General features: G+C 42.7%; 1 protein-coding gene across 1 annotated transcript; it reads right to left on the bottom strand.

Annotated features, from left to right (window-relative positions):
* Positions 1-6639: 6639 nt before the first annotated feature.
* Positions 6640-12295, bottom strand: LOC107226106. Its single transcript, XM_015666802.2, has 6 exons — positions 12007-12295; positions 9103-9507; positions 8300-8442; positions 7332-7622; positions 6934-7217; positions 6640-6714 (listed from the first exon to the last, which is right to left on the bottom strand). The coding sequence occupies exons 1-6, from the start codon at positions 12122-12124 to the stop codon at positions 6711-6713; spliced, it is 1245 nt and encodes a 414-aa protein (XP_015522288.2). The 5' UTR covers positions 12125-12295; the 3' UTR covers positions 6640-6710.
* Positions 12296-13301: the final 1006 nt, after the last annotated feature.

Below are 13301 nucleotides of genomic sequence, written 5' to 3'. Positions count from 1 at the left end.
TCATTTCATCATTTTTGTGGAACGAATTTTGATACGCTCTTGCAAAATTCTCTTCAAATGGGTACGAAAAACATGTTTAGTATTTAATCCGCAACGGAACTGCTCTAAGCATTTCGCGTTGAATATATAATAATGTATAATATAATAATATATGATACGGTTATCCTTTGTGGTAATGAAAAATGCCACTATCCTATGAAAGTGTTTCAAGGATTTCCGTTCACGGTTAGTCCCGGGGCATCTAGGAGAGTCAGTTTTTAGGTGCTTACGACTCGAAGAGCAACTACCGGAACGCCCCTTATGCGGATATATTCAAGTTTATCTGCCGTACGTAAGTCAGGGTCTGATCACGTGTCTCTCTATACATGACATCGATCAATCTTGGCTGCGTTAACCGTAGGCGTGCAGATTCCAATCTAAGGGGTGGGCCAGAGGTTATTTATTCAAGTTTCATTCCCCTTTCACCTCGAGTATGCTACTTGTAACCACGCTGCACGTAATTTCAGTTTTCAAAGGTTTGCATGCCTCGCAACATTTACGTTGACTTCATTCAACTGTTACAGAAGTATCGGGCCGTAGAGAGTATGGCCTTTAACTAACATGCACTTATATTTCGAAAGACGATTACAAATTGTGTGAATAAAACTAGGTTTGTGATTAAATTTGTATATTCATATAAGGCACACGAGTTTCTTGAAAATGTCAAACCGATGATGATAGAAAATAAAAATAGATGTGAAAATATATGTTTGTAATCCAAGATGTGGAAATGTGCGAGACAAATGTGCGATGGTTCATCTACTCCGAGCATTAACGCAGTCATTAAAATTGCAACACTATTTATTACTGTGCGTCGGACTATGAGACGCGTTTCGTAAAAGAGGCCTGCGGCTCGACACGTGAACTTTGAACCGATACGGTTGTCGTCAGGGAGAACAGACTAACGAATGTTGGAAAATTGATTCCAATTTCAGCATAACAAATTTTTTTCACTCCCGAAGCGCTCTGCAATGCTCGTTCAGAGACCTCTGGTCGACCTTGAGCGGCCAAGCATTAGTCGCCAACACTGGTTTTCGCGAACCGGTAGCTATGCCAACTCCGCTAAATATAGACTAGCTGAAAATTCTCGGTTGAGCAGCCAAAATTCTCGAGGCTCGTGGCTAAGCTTGATCATATAGAATATAGTCCTTTGATAAGTGATCGGGATGAGCAGTTCAATAATTTAACCAATGCGATCGAATTTGTATTCAATTTTGCGTAGATTTGTGGGTTATTGAGAAAACGTGGTTTCTTTTTAAAATTCAAAGATCTGGTATTCTTTAACGCCATTAACGTCGGTATAGAATACAATCCTGGATCGAGTTACACCTGAAAGCTGATTTAGACCATAATCCTCTCATCAAATTTACGCGTAGCGTTCAGCTTTCTTCAGAGCAAATTTATTCAGTAGCTAATTGACTAATTGCCCATGTCTAATACTCGATAGATCTTAGAATTAGAGCCCGAAGCACCAGCATCGAGAGTTACTTTTAATCTGAAATCTTTATTTACATACTCATTACATGCTCAACTATATACTGTATCGTGAAAAACGGGGCGTAGACCGATGAAAAAAAAAAACAGTGAAGACAAATTTATAACTTAATGAATACACGGAGGCAGATTTGTGTCACGGTCAACGATCGACGGACCAATAAGCAGAACGAGCAGCTTGACGAACGAGATCAAGAGTCAGAAAGACAGAGAAAGTGAAAACGTGAAACAACCCACTTAGGTAAGAAAGACTTTGGTATTCATAAATTCACGTTATACATCTGGTGGGCACAACGCAGGTGTAAGTAAGCATATTAATATGTATTTAAAAAAAAAGAAACGAGACGATGGACCAAACTTATGTACTGCTTCTCCGGTTGGAGGCACGTACCAATAGTGAAAATAGGTGACAACCGAAGAAGAGCATGTAGAACCCATTGCTCACGAGTTTTGTACAGTCAATTGAATAGAGCGGGAATTATGAGAGTTCACGTTACCCAGTCAACCCTGGCTGACTCTCGCCTATTCACGTAATGTACACATGTGTCCGCAATTTCGAGACAACATGAGATATTCTCGATGGTATCGGTGAACGCTGCACACGTACGGTGCGCGATCGGACCGCGCCCTGATCTCCAGCAAATCGAAAATAGGAAGAAAGTAAGTGCGACATGGGTGAAAGCTGTGTTTCAAATGTCACTGCGTTTGACCTTACCGAGTATGCGTTATGTATTCAAGGAGGCTCTTGCATAACTTAACCCCGTCGCCTGATCGCACCTGAGTTATGGTCGCCAAACGCACCGCACAGACTTTAACAAAGTCCTTACGCTACTCCAGCTACTACCGCTAGTTATTTCTCTTTGTACACCAGGCGTTTCTTCTTGGCCACGTCGACGCGATTAGATGAATGCTCGTGCAGCCTTGAATTGATCTTTCGAAAAATCGGATCTGCACGCTCTTGCTGGGTGTAATATATAGCATAGAGGAGGTGAGTTCGGAGTATCTGCGGAAGTCTGTAACGTATAACGTGTCCAGGATTGAAGAGGCTGCGAAGAGAGATACTGTCGGCAGGATGAAGGAGGGGTCTCTGGTTCACCTTGACCAAAGTCTCGAGTGCCTCGAGGTACGGACGAAATTGAAAAATAAGGATTGGAGCCTATGGTTACTTCGGAGCATCGTGACTTGACTTCGAATCAATGACTGGCCAATCAGCGGACGATTCAGGGACCGTGACTTGCGTCCGGCTTCAGGATGCAGCGACTATTTTCTCACGGATTTTACGCTCTGGCTTAAGTATGACCACGCGAAATCACGCGGAGTCCGACTCCAGGGCAAAGCTGTGTAACAGCGGTGAAATTTCTCTCATTCAAGTTTCGGGATTTTGCTGTCACACTCTTTAAGATTAACTGCGGGGCTCTTCGGAAGCGTCGAACGAAAGTGATTGAAGGTGGAAGGCGAATGGACGGAGCGTATCGCCACGAGTCAGGCCCTCGGCCACCGACATGTCGATTTTCTTTATTGCCAAATCGGAATTTCAAATAACCAATTGCTGTCCGTTCTTCAGGATGACGTCGACGCAGTTAAGATCGTACATCGCGAGTCGGACGACGGACAACGTCGGGCATTACAACACCTGTTCGACGTGACCCAGTTGCCTCGCGGACGATTAAATTGCAAGCCATTCTTTGCATTTACGCGCATTTCTCTTACAGTCCTCCCAGTCTTCGCGGCAAAGGCCCAGTTACGAAGACTTAAACCGTGCGTGACGAGCCGTATGCCGTTCTACGCATGTCTGGATAAATACGCCGCTTTCCACAAGCTTATACTCATTTTCAATGACTCACTTTTTTTATTGACGCTTTTTTCTTCACCCGTCATTTTCAGACCAGCACTACTTACGGTTGGAGAAACGCGACAAATTGGCGTAACGATAACATTCTGCTATACTTGACATCGACTTCTGCGTTTATTAACCGAACGTAACGAGATTCGTTCTTTGCGTTAGAAGAAACGTTGAAAAATATCTAGTATATAGTCTATTGTCAATAGAGATATAGAAAAGAGGAGAAGAAACAGGGTACCATTTTTATTCTACGAAACCTTTGTGGTGGATCGAACAAACAATGAACGGAAACCGAGTAGAATAAAACAATGACTGATCTTTGCGTAGGACTGGTGATTGGTATATACACGTGTCGGACTGGAATTGCCGATGATGACTGATAAGAGAAAACGAAGAATAACGTTATTAACGATTATTATCTGTTAAGCCTTTTTATTCTACTTTAATATTCAACTTTTGGGTGAAAGTTAGATTTTTAATATCAGATTCCTTACAATCGAGAAATAAAGAACGGATGACCTGTGAGTTCAACTTCACTTTTTATGTGGAAATCTTATTATTATAACGAGAGTCCATAAGCCTAAGTGAATATTCATTTTTACAGTTACAGAGTTGTTAAACACCGATTCGGATATTATTTATATTTATTTTCAGCAAACATAGTGGAAATTTTGCCAAATCTGGCAGCTATGTCAAGGCCAATAAGCGATACATTTAGTAGAAATAACATCGAAGTGACTGCACCGCGACTGTAATTAGGATGGATTTGCGAACAATTCCAAATCATCGAGGAATGAATTTTGATTCTGGATATGAGATTTATTATAAAGCTTTGACTTGGCCATGGATATGAATATTCGGATGTTGCGAAGCATCTGAAAAAAGTTGCCTAACTAGCAAACGAGCAGCGATGTGGAACCGCAAAAATGTAATACAAACCCAACGTGTATAAATGCCCGTCTTCAGCACCATGACGATGCTACTAATCTATAAAAACTGCAGATGCTTCTAGCTACATAAAAGTGTTTTTCTCAGTTCCAGCCATTCGAGACGCTCCTAATTAATTAAAGTGTATAACATCGCAAGTCGGCAGAAAACCGTGAAGAAAAATCTTAGGAAAAGACGCGTTCGTTAGTCGCTGTCGAACCGGGATTTGTAGAAGGATGGGGCAAAAGAATACCGTGAAGAAACTCTCGGTTTACAGCAGAGAATTTCACGATCAACAGAGCGTGCCGAAGAATTGTTCCTCCGACCCGTGACGCCCATATTGGTATTTTCATTGTCGTTCGGTGGCCGATACCAAGAACCCTTGCACGTCCGACTGGGACCGTCGGGTCACGTTGCAGATATGCAGTTATGCCTCCCACGCATATTCCACGTACAGAACAAGACGTACCCACAAAGGCTCAGCCCTCCGGACAATGAACGATACATGCAGCCGGCGATTATGTCGCCTGTACATATAAAGCCATGCGGTTATGTCACGTCGACGAATCGTCAGCTGCAGGCACGAGGCCGAAGAAACGACGGTCAAACCGCCTTATGTCATTGCGCATCTTTTTCTCGCCGATCGTGAGCGTTGTTTTTGTCCAGCGTAGGTATATTGATCGATGTAACGCATTGCAGTAACGCCTCTGGGGGGATGAAATCCTGGAAGCTCAATAGCGGGTTTCTTTATCCGAGAGCTTTCACGCCTCGAAGCTCGAAGGGGTGTTTCTTTATATCATGAGCAACTTACTGTGGCTTCGAAGAATATACCTACGTATACGAAGACACACCTCTATGGCATTCCAAGATCCTATGTGCTGCAAATTCTACAGCACTGATGCTGAAATTAATGACTTCTACAAAATTATGCTTGCACGTGTAAGTGGCACGTTTTGCCTAAACGATCGTGGTATATTTTTTATTTTTTTCGTTTAACCGCGATCGTCGTTTAATTATGATTCGGTGTCTGGTTTAGGCGGGAAAAAACATCGCCTCATGGCTATCAGGATTTCTATCGGCAATTATAAGAGAAACGTCGAAAGATTCGGCGATAAAACTTGTATACAACCTATTGCTGATGCAATCGTGAACTTCCAGAAGAGTATAAACAACAACGGCCACCCAACGACATTTCTCACCAATTAGAAGTAAAATTTCACAAGATACGATTATACCAGGCATAGGATTAATGGTCAGGTTTGTCAATAAATTTTTAAAACGCTTTCGTTTGAATCATGAGTTTGACACTGTCGGAGTGTCTTCTTGACCTGACGGAGCTGACGGACGTCAGAATTATGTTAAAAGAATCGAAACTGGGCGATTCGTCGACAAATCAGACAGAGAAAGTCCCATATTTTAATCAGTCCGTGTGATGTGGTAGCGACGACGCCTTCGCGTTGTCAGAGCCTTGCCTCGCCTCGCTGTTTCCTGTTAATTTCCAGTTCCGTCTTTGTTGGAGAGTGCTCGTGCCGGGCGTGGCAGCCGCAAGAAAGCAATCTGGGAAAGTAATACCCATACTCTGTAAACAGGCGTCACCGCGATATCCACAAGTAAAGCATTGCGACGCGTTCGCAGCTTTGGCGCCTGGGCGCATGGTTGATTGCTTATCAGATCTATCCGCCCGGATATACTACATCCGTGTCTATTAATACACCGATTTACCGCCGTAAGGTAGTGCAAGCTTGACGAGTTGTGTTCGAAGGCTGAACGCTACTGATCGGAGTAATTTTTTCGTAGCTTTTTGTCCAGCTTTGAAGAGATGCGATCATTGCTCAATGTATCCACTGTTTCAGGTGCATATTCTATCTGGGCTGCTCATAAGTCCTAAATCGTAGACATCGTGACTGAAGACTGCCCTGATGGGGTTTTGTATGCGTTATGGGATCGAGTGATCAACGGCTCCCGCCGATAAAGAAGTTACACTTACGCTCAGAGTAGTGATCGAGAAAATTTACCCAGCGGCAACCGTCTTTAAATTCTTTGTTCAACGACACGCTTGGAATCGTATCGACGGAAAGTATGCAAACAGTCGGATACCTTGCAAGGATGCTTGGATAATCTTTGAAACCAACTGGTGTTCGGCTGATGGCAATTGGCTGAACCGAGAATCTGAAATTACCTGTTCAATCGACTTCGTTGAACTTCGTAGTAGGATCTACTCCGATCTACGGATATTTTTTCGTCGATCATATGTTCGGTAAGCTCAGACGGTAAGGTAGAGTTCTGTTTTCAGAGCGGTAGGATTCGATGAGGGTAATGATCGAGTAATCAATGGGTTTTCGATATATAAAATTGATTTATTGAAGCGATGTTGGTTAAAAAGCGGATAATCTATACTGTTTCTTGATTAACTGTAAACATACAGAGAAAAAAATACAGGTTTTTAGAAAATTTTCAAATTTCGTATCACAGTACACCGCGGAAACGGATCGGTCCATTGCAATTTTTTAACAACCATAAAATTTAAACCCTTCTACGCATTTTGTTCTTTGAAAACTGCAATCGACCCATCAGTTTCCACTTTCTTACCGCTACAGCGGTAATATTCGAGCTGCTTGAGTTATACTGACCACTTAGCGATCGCGAAAGGCTTGCACAAGTCCGACGACTTGTCGTATGCCTGTCCGTTTAGGCACTCGACGAGTTCAGGAATCCCATTCCTGCAAACTACCACACTACTGCAGGAATTGGTCAACCTTCGAACGTCTCCGTCCGTGCATCTTTTCCCATCGAGTTGCGCAGGTATCACCTGCGTCTGCCCCCATGGATTTTCCGGCAACAGTTTTTTGGCTTCTTCCTGTTGCACGCTAAGATCAATGCCTGCGCCTTGTTGGACATGCTGCTGCTGTTGTTGCTGTTGAATGAGAATCGGGTGAAATTAACAGTAGAAATATCTCCATCCGAAAACTAAGCATATAACTATTTACCGTGTCTTCTGAACAAAATTGTCCAAAAGTTCGCCACATACCTTGATGTCTTTTTCTTTTCCTTGCTGTTTCTCCCACGACGAACCTACCGTGCCTTGATGCCAGGGGTCAGACTCAACGTCAGATCCTTTCGTCAGCCAAGGGTTTGCAGGATACTGAGGCTGCGGAACTTGTTGGGGTGGGTAGTACGAAGTGGGTGGTGTAGGCGGATGTGAGTGGTGCGGAGGGTGTGGGTGGTGCGGAGGATGAGGAATTATCGGGGGTGTCCATGGAGCGGGCTCTGCAGCACCTCGGCAATCCACCCTGTAGAGGTAGTCGCAAATGCCGAATTCCTACGGTGATCAAACAACATATTAACATCGACGTTGCGCAGACGCGACGGCAAAATAATGCTGGCATTGATCAGGATATGAAATTCATGACACTGAAGTCGTTATTCGTATCTAGGAACGTGGCATGACCGTTATAGAATTTACATTTCTACTTATAATAATGATCAGTAGACAAACCTCTGTGCGCAGGTAGTATTTATAGATACTTACGAAGGAGCAACGAACTGCTGGTCATTGGATTGTAAAAAGCTACATTAATTCGGAATGCACGAGTTCTCTGCCGGGGCTTTGTTTTGTAATTTTTAAGTTTGTGAGAATAATTTACTTCATGGATTATGCATGATGTATGCGCGATGCAACAGGATGCGCATTATGTTTCCATATTCCAAAGTAAACGCGCGGTTCCTACAGCGCTGTGTTCGGTGCAAAAGGAATGTTGATTATACAATATTCAATGCACTCGGCTTTGTTTCCCATTTATGGAAGTAATTTTTTGACCACTCGTCAAGAAGAATTTCCATTCGGATAATATTGAGTACCTATTGTGTAAAGAGGAGCTAGGCGCGGAGCGTCGATTTAGTGATATTTACAATATCATAAAAGGGATTCCTAATCGATTGTTGTAAGCTAACCAAAAACAATAACATTCTATAAGATCATTATCACGTATCGCTTACATCGTTGTAGACAAGACCTCGCGGGCAATGACGTTTCGTGGGTTTTCCGTAAACACAGACGTAGAATTCGGAACAGTTGGTTGAACTTCTGTATTGGCCATTCGGGGTTGGGCAAGTGTTCGAACCTGGTTGTAGCTCCGGTTCTGCAAGAATGTTAACGGCGTGACATCAGACACACGAGTCCTTCGAACTGTGCAGGTAATTTAAGTTGCGAATCTTATCCCGCCACGTGTTACGACGGAATAAAACCAAAAGCGAGATAACTTCGACTTACATAAACTTGAGTGCCATATTCAACAGCTTTGAGATAGTCAAACAGCAGCGGATCGTTAACATTTCGATGTGTATTCAAATGGTTGACTCCGCGTCAATTCAGACTTTTTGTTCTAGAGTATGTCTATGAGATTACAGTAAAAGAGGTAAATTCTGCATTTTAAAGACAAATAGCGAAACATGTTTCCCGGTTTTTTCTTCGTCAAAGTCAAGTAAAGTTGAACCGCGAAAATCAACCAACGATATTTACGTATTTTGATGAAACTGAGCTTCTTGTTTTTTTTACACATTACCGTTGATGTAATCAATTTGCAAGAGCGGTGAATATCAGATTTTTTTCTTCAAAGCTGTTTGCCCGTTAGAATGCATAATTAAAAACCAGTCGTTCTTTAATTAATGTAGGTACCCGTTACGCGAAGAATTAATCCTCGTATTGGAGACTATAATACCTAACCTTCGTCATAGGAAATCGTGAAATAAGTCTGGAGTTCAATTTTCATTGACTCTTAAAGGTGTCTTCAGGTACTTACGGGGCGTGGGTGCCGGCCGGCTACCGCAGTAGACGTTGTAGGAAAAGTCGCAGTAGTTTTTGTATTCATTGAACAGCAATCCACCAGGGCATTCCTGCTCGATTACGATACCGTCCCAGCAATTAAGATAACTTGAGCAGCTTTTCCAGCTAGCGAATTGACCTCTGAGAGCCAGACAACCCTCCGGTAGAACCGGTGGCTCTGGTTTCGCTGTCGGTGGAATTGGCTTAGTCGTTGGAGGTGGCCAAAACGGTTGAATTGGACGAGGAATGTCGCCGTAGCTCTGCTTTACCTCGCCCTGGTTTGCAGAGGGGTTCGTACTCGGGATTTCGGGCTCCTTGTGCCAACTTGTAAGTTCCTTATCCAGCTTATTGTAGTCGATACGGTCCCATACGTTCGGTGACACTGAAATTGTCGTAATGTATCAAATTAGAGTATTTCATTCTTCTAGTTGGCAAGAAGATGAGCTCCAACAATATTTTCTGGGATACCAGAAGGAAGAAAAGACACGAGCTAACTCTTTTGATGGTCAAAATATAGGTCGTAGTCTGACTTCTAAAAAACTGCAAGTAAAGGGCGTTTTAAAAGCTTATTTGAATTCAAACTTGGAATGTTTTGACAATCTGTATTCATGGGATTGGTTTTCGCGCGTTCGAGTCTATTAAAGTGAAGTGAATTACACTGATTGCATGTGAAATCAAATTGAAACAGGAGAGAATTTTATTTTTCAAAGCAGCCTTTACTCTCGACATGTTCGACGAGCGATGACATATTGATGATACTGATCGATATGCCCAGTAGTGCCGCAGGTGGCGTCCACCATAAGAAAATAAATCGGATCCAACTCGGTTGTCGAATTGTTTAATTGACACGATTTATCAATACGGAGCAGTTTGGTCTAGACCATGAAATTGCTCCGCGGGTGGTTTTTGATACCAGTACCGCATGTCCATGTAAGGATGCTCACTTATGGCTTCGCTGTTGTTGGTCTGTGGAATATTCATATCGGTTTACACAAATATAACCCGCATTCGGCGTGGGTTCGGAGACCCGAGGCGGTTACAAACGCCTCTGCAAAAAGTTGATGAGACTCGAGCGACATAAACGGTTATGCGCAACGTTCCCTCGTAACGTTGGGTTAATATTTAAATAAGCCTTGAGCAGGTTCTGCCGTTGACCTACGGCCCGTCTTTGTTACGTTCTTGGCTAATTGTTCTCAGATTTTTGAACGCTACTCTTCTTGTTTCTCAAACCTCTTTCTCGTACACGAGTGGCGTTATTGAATAAATATTCACGTCGTACTCGAGTTGTGTTCAAGCGCGAAGCCTCTTCACTTTCGCACGCCCCAACGCTGCAGGGAACGAAGCTCTGTTGGTGGCAAAGACTAAAACAACTCCGTGAGATGGGCAGGTTTCGTTTCAAAGTTTTCTTATTCTTCGAAACGTGACATAGAACGTTGAAATGATTTCACTTGATTCGTCACTGGTACGTATAACATCCTTCAGACTTTTGAAAAAACAATATCTACTTGGGGGAAAGATTTTTATACTTGATCAACGTATCAAGCCCCCCAAAAACCAAATCGTTGCCGTATGCACATGCAGAATGTAAATTCCAGTTAGCTTTTTGAATGACCGGACAAGTCCGAAATCACCATCGCGTTGAAAAAGTCTGTTTTGTCACAGAAGAATTATTGTGTGGTACGATATTAGTGTAACAAAAAATTGAAGCAATAATTTGCATTTATAATGGTCTGAATATCTTATAATTGATTGCTTCGAGCTTCGAACGTGGGATTTTAACTTAACGTTTGATCAGTGTTTAACGCTGGACCGATTAGGTATCGGAAATTATTTTTAACACATTCGTTCCGAGCATTTAAAACCTTTGCGCTAAATGATTCACTGTAAAATTATTAATAATCCAAGTTCAGACAATTACTATAAAAATTGAGCAATTAATGTTGAGGCGATTGTTCCTGGATTACATTGGCTGTCATTCGGTATTCGAATTTTTATCGGTCTTCTTAAAACTCCCGAAAAATGTTCTATTCAGACTCGATCTCGTCACATAGTCCTATAGTACCGTCATACTACGTTTCAAACTTGAATGTTGTTGCTCAAATAGTCTTTGGCATTGAAATCACACTTTACTCGATTCATATCGCGTACGGAATACGTGAACGTGCGTACGTCGCGTTACTACTGGATGAATGGCACGCATCGTAGTCTTATATCTCTATGAGTTTAGCTCGCCTCGACGCTGATTTCATTACGTTTCCAGAGGTTCATACACCTTAGAAGGTTTTTCCTACAAGAACGGGTGTGGCTCAAGGCAATTTGTCAGTAGCGAAACTTATTTTCACTGTGCTGGATGGAGATCTTTTCTTCAAGAGCGAGTGCGAGCATTGCTAATTGGATTTAATCGCATCTCTCGGGGTTCAATAATCGTAGCTTTTATATGATAAATATGAAGCTTGTGGTAATTCACATCAAATTTGGTTAGAAGAAACTCGTGAAGAAGCCGTTGAAACTAAGGTGTTCTGCAATATTTCGTAGTAAATGGAAATCATATGTTATGCTAATGCCAGTATAAAGGGCCGGCGAATAGTTTATAAATAATGAAGGAACACTGATCGACTCTGATTCATTCGCATCTATTTTAAGTACAAACAGGAGTCAAAACTTACTTAATTATTGTAATGAAGCTACGTTTTAAAAAAATTTCCCGATGCTCTCTTGGTTCTCGAATCGTTTCACCGTCTTCGTGAACTAACGATTCTAAATTTGAGTAGGAACAATGACGCGAAGTACTTTTCGCGTGGTTTGGCTCAATGGCACCAGTCAACAACAAACCTGTTGGATTTTCCTAGCGCACATTAACTGACAGATCAGCATCACTCACCTTGCTGTTGCTGCTGCTGCTGCTGCTGCGTCTGCTGGAGATAAGTCTGCGTAGCTTGAGACGTGGGATTCAGAGCAGCCGCGAGGCTCAAGAGAGCCGGTAAATACAAATAGAACATTGCCGTGAACAATGGTATCGACGGGTTGATCCAAGGATACAGACGACGGATTAAAGTGCGTTGCAAATTCGCGATATACCGAATGTGCAATATTACTCGCAAAAAAGTTTTCACACGTATCGCCGAAGCTGCGATGTCCTGGGTTCGAGTTCTGATGCTGTGGCCTGGACCTCGTCGTTCAGGGCTTACATAGGACAATCCCCACCACGGAGATTCGGACGCTCACAGGACTCCCCCTGAACGCAGGAAGTGCACGTTCGAGTGGCGAAAAGTATTCGCAATATACACAATGCGCCCACTTCGGGGAAGGAGATGCGTCCGTTAGCCACCCGGATCGTCTCTGATTTTCGAGAAATAAGCGTTGTAATGCTCTTGTGTTGTGTACGAGTGTCGTTGGTACCGGCGTTCGACGTCACCGCAGGCGGCATACTTTATTGCCTGGTTTTTGTGCATCTTGGCTTGTACATCTCGGTTTTCGGAGGTGTACAGGAAAACCGTGGAATTGTGAGAATTTTTGATAGTTCTAACGCGTCATCGTACTCTTGCTTACCGCATAGTCGCCGCAGGGAGGCAGTTACAGGATGATACATCCTGCTCTTTCCAAGATCTACTTATTTCACTATATACTCAAAGCTTTAAATTTATCAAATTATTTCCGTCAGGTATTCCGAGAATATTATGCCATACGCAGCTTCGTCAGCGCCTAATCCAGGTTCCCAACTCTGTCTCGTTAATCCTGTAATCATTCTGCCATTCAAAAGAATCTCCATGAGATTCGATAGACCATTCAGCTCTATTGGATATCGATGGCGATTAAAAGAGTAAGAATAGCCTGTGAATTTGTCCATTGCCACGTCGATTCCTTTACCCCAATGGCGATGGAGCGATTACCTCTCTTACTTTCAATTTGGAGTTTCTCGTCCGAAGTTCTGTTGCAAAAAAGTTCAATCAATTGTTATAGCGAGCCGAATGGAATCCCTCAATGTGTTCGAGAACTAGACAATAAGAGACGTTGAGCGAGGGCTGCTCGATGGCTGACGATGAGTACGATTGAAGGAATTCAGAGAAATAAGATGGAATGGATTGAAATTTTGTAAACTTTGTCGGGCCTCAAAGTCAGCCGTGAGACAAATGGTGTGGAATTAATTGTAAACTTCGTAATATCATACCCTCAGAG

Source organism: Neodiprion lecontei, chromosome 3 (genome assembly GCF_021901455.1).
Source record: "Neodiprion lecontei isolate iyNeoLeco1 chromosome 3, iyNeoLeco1.1, whole genome shotgun sequence".
Taxonomy (NCBI): Eukaryota; Metazoa; Arthropoda; class Insecta; order Hymenoptera; family Diprionidae; genus Neodiprion; species Neodiprion lecontei.
This window is presented reverse-complemented; position numbering and strand designations above follow the sequence as displayed.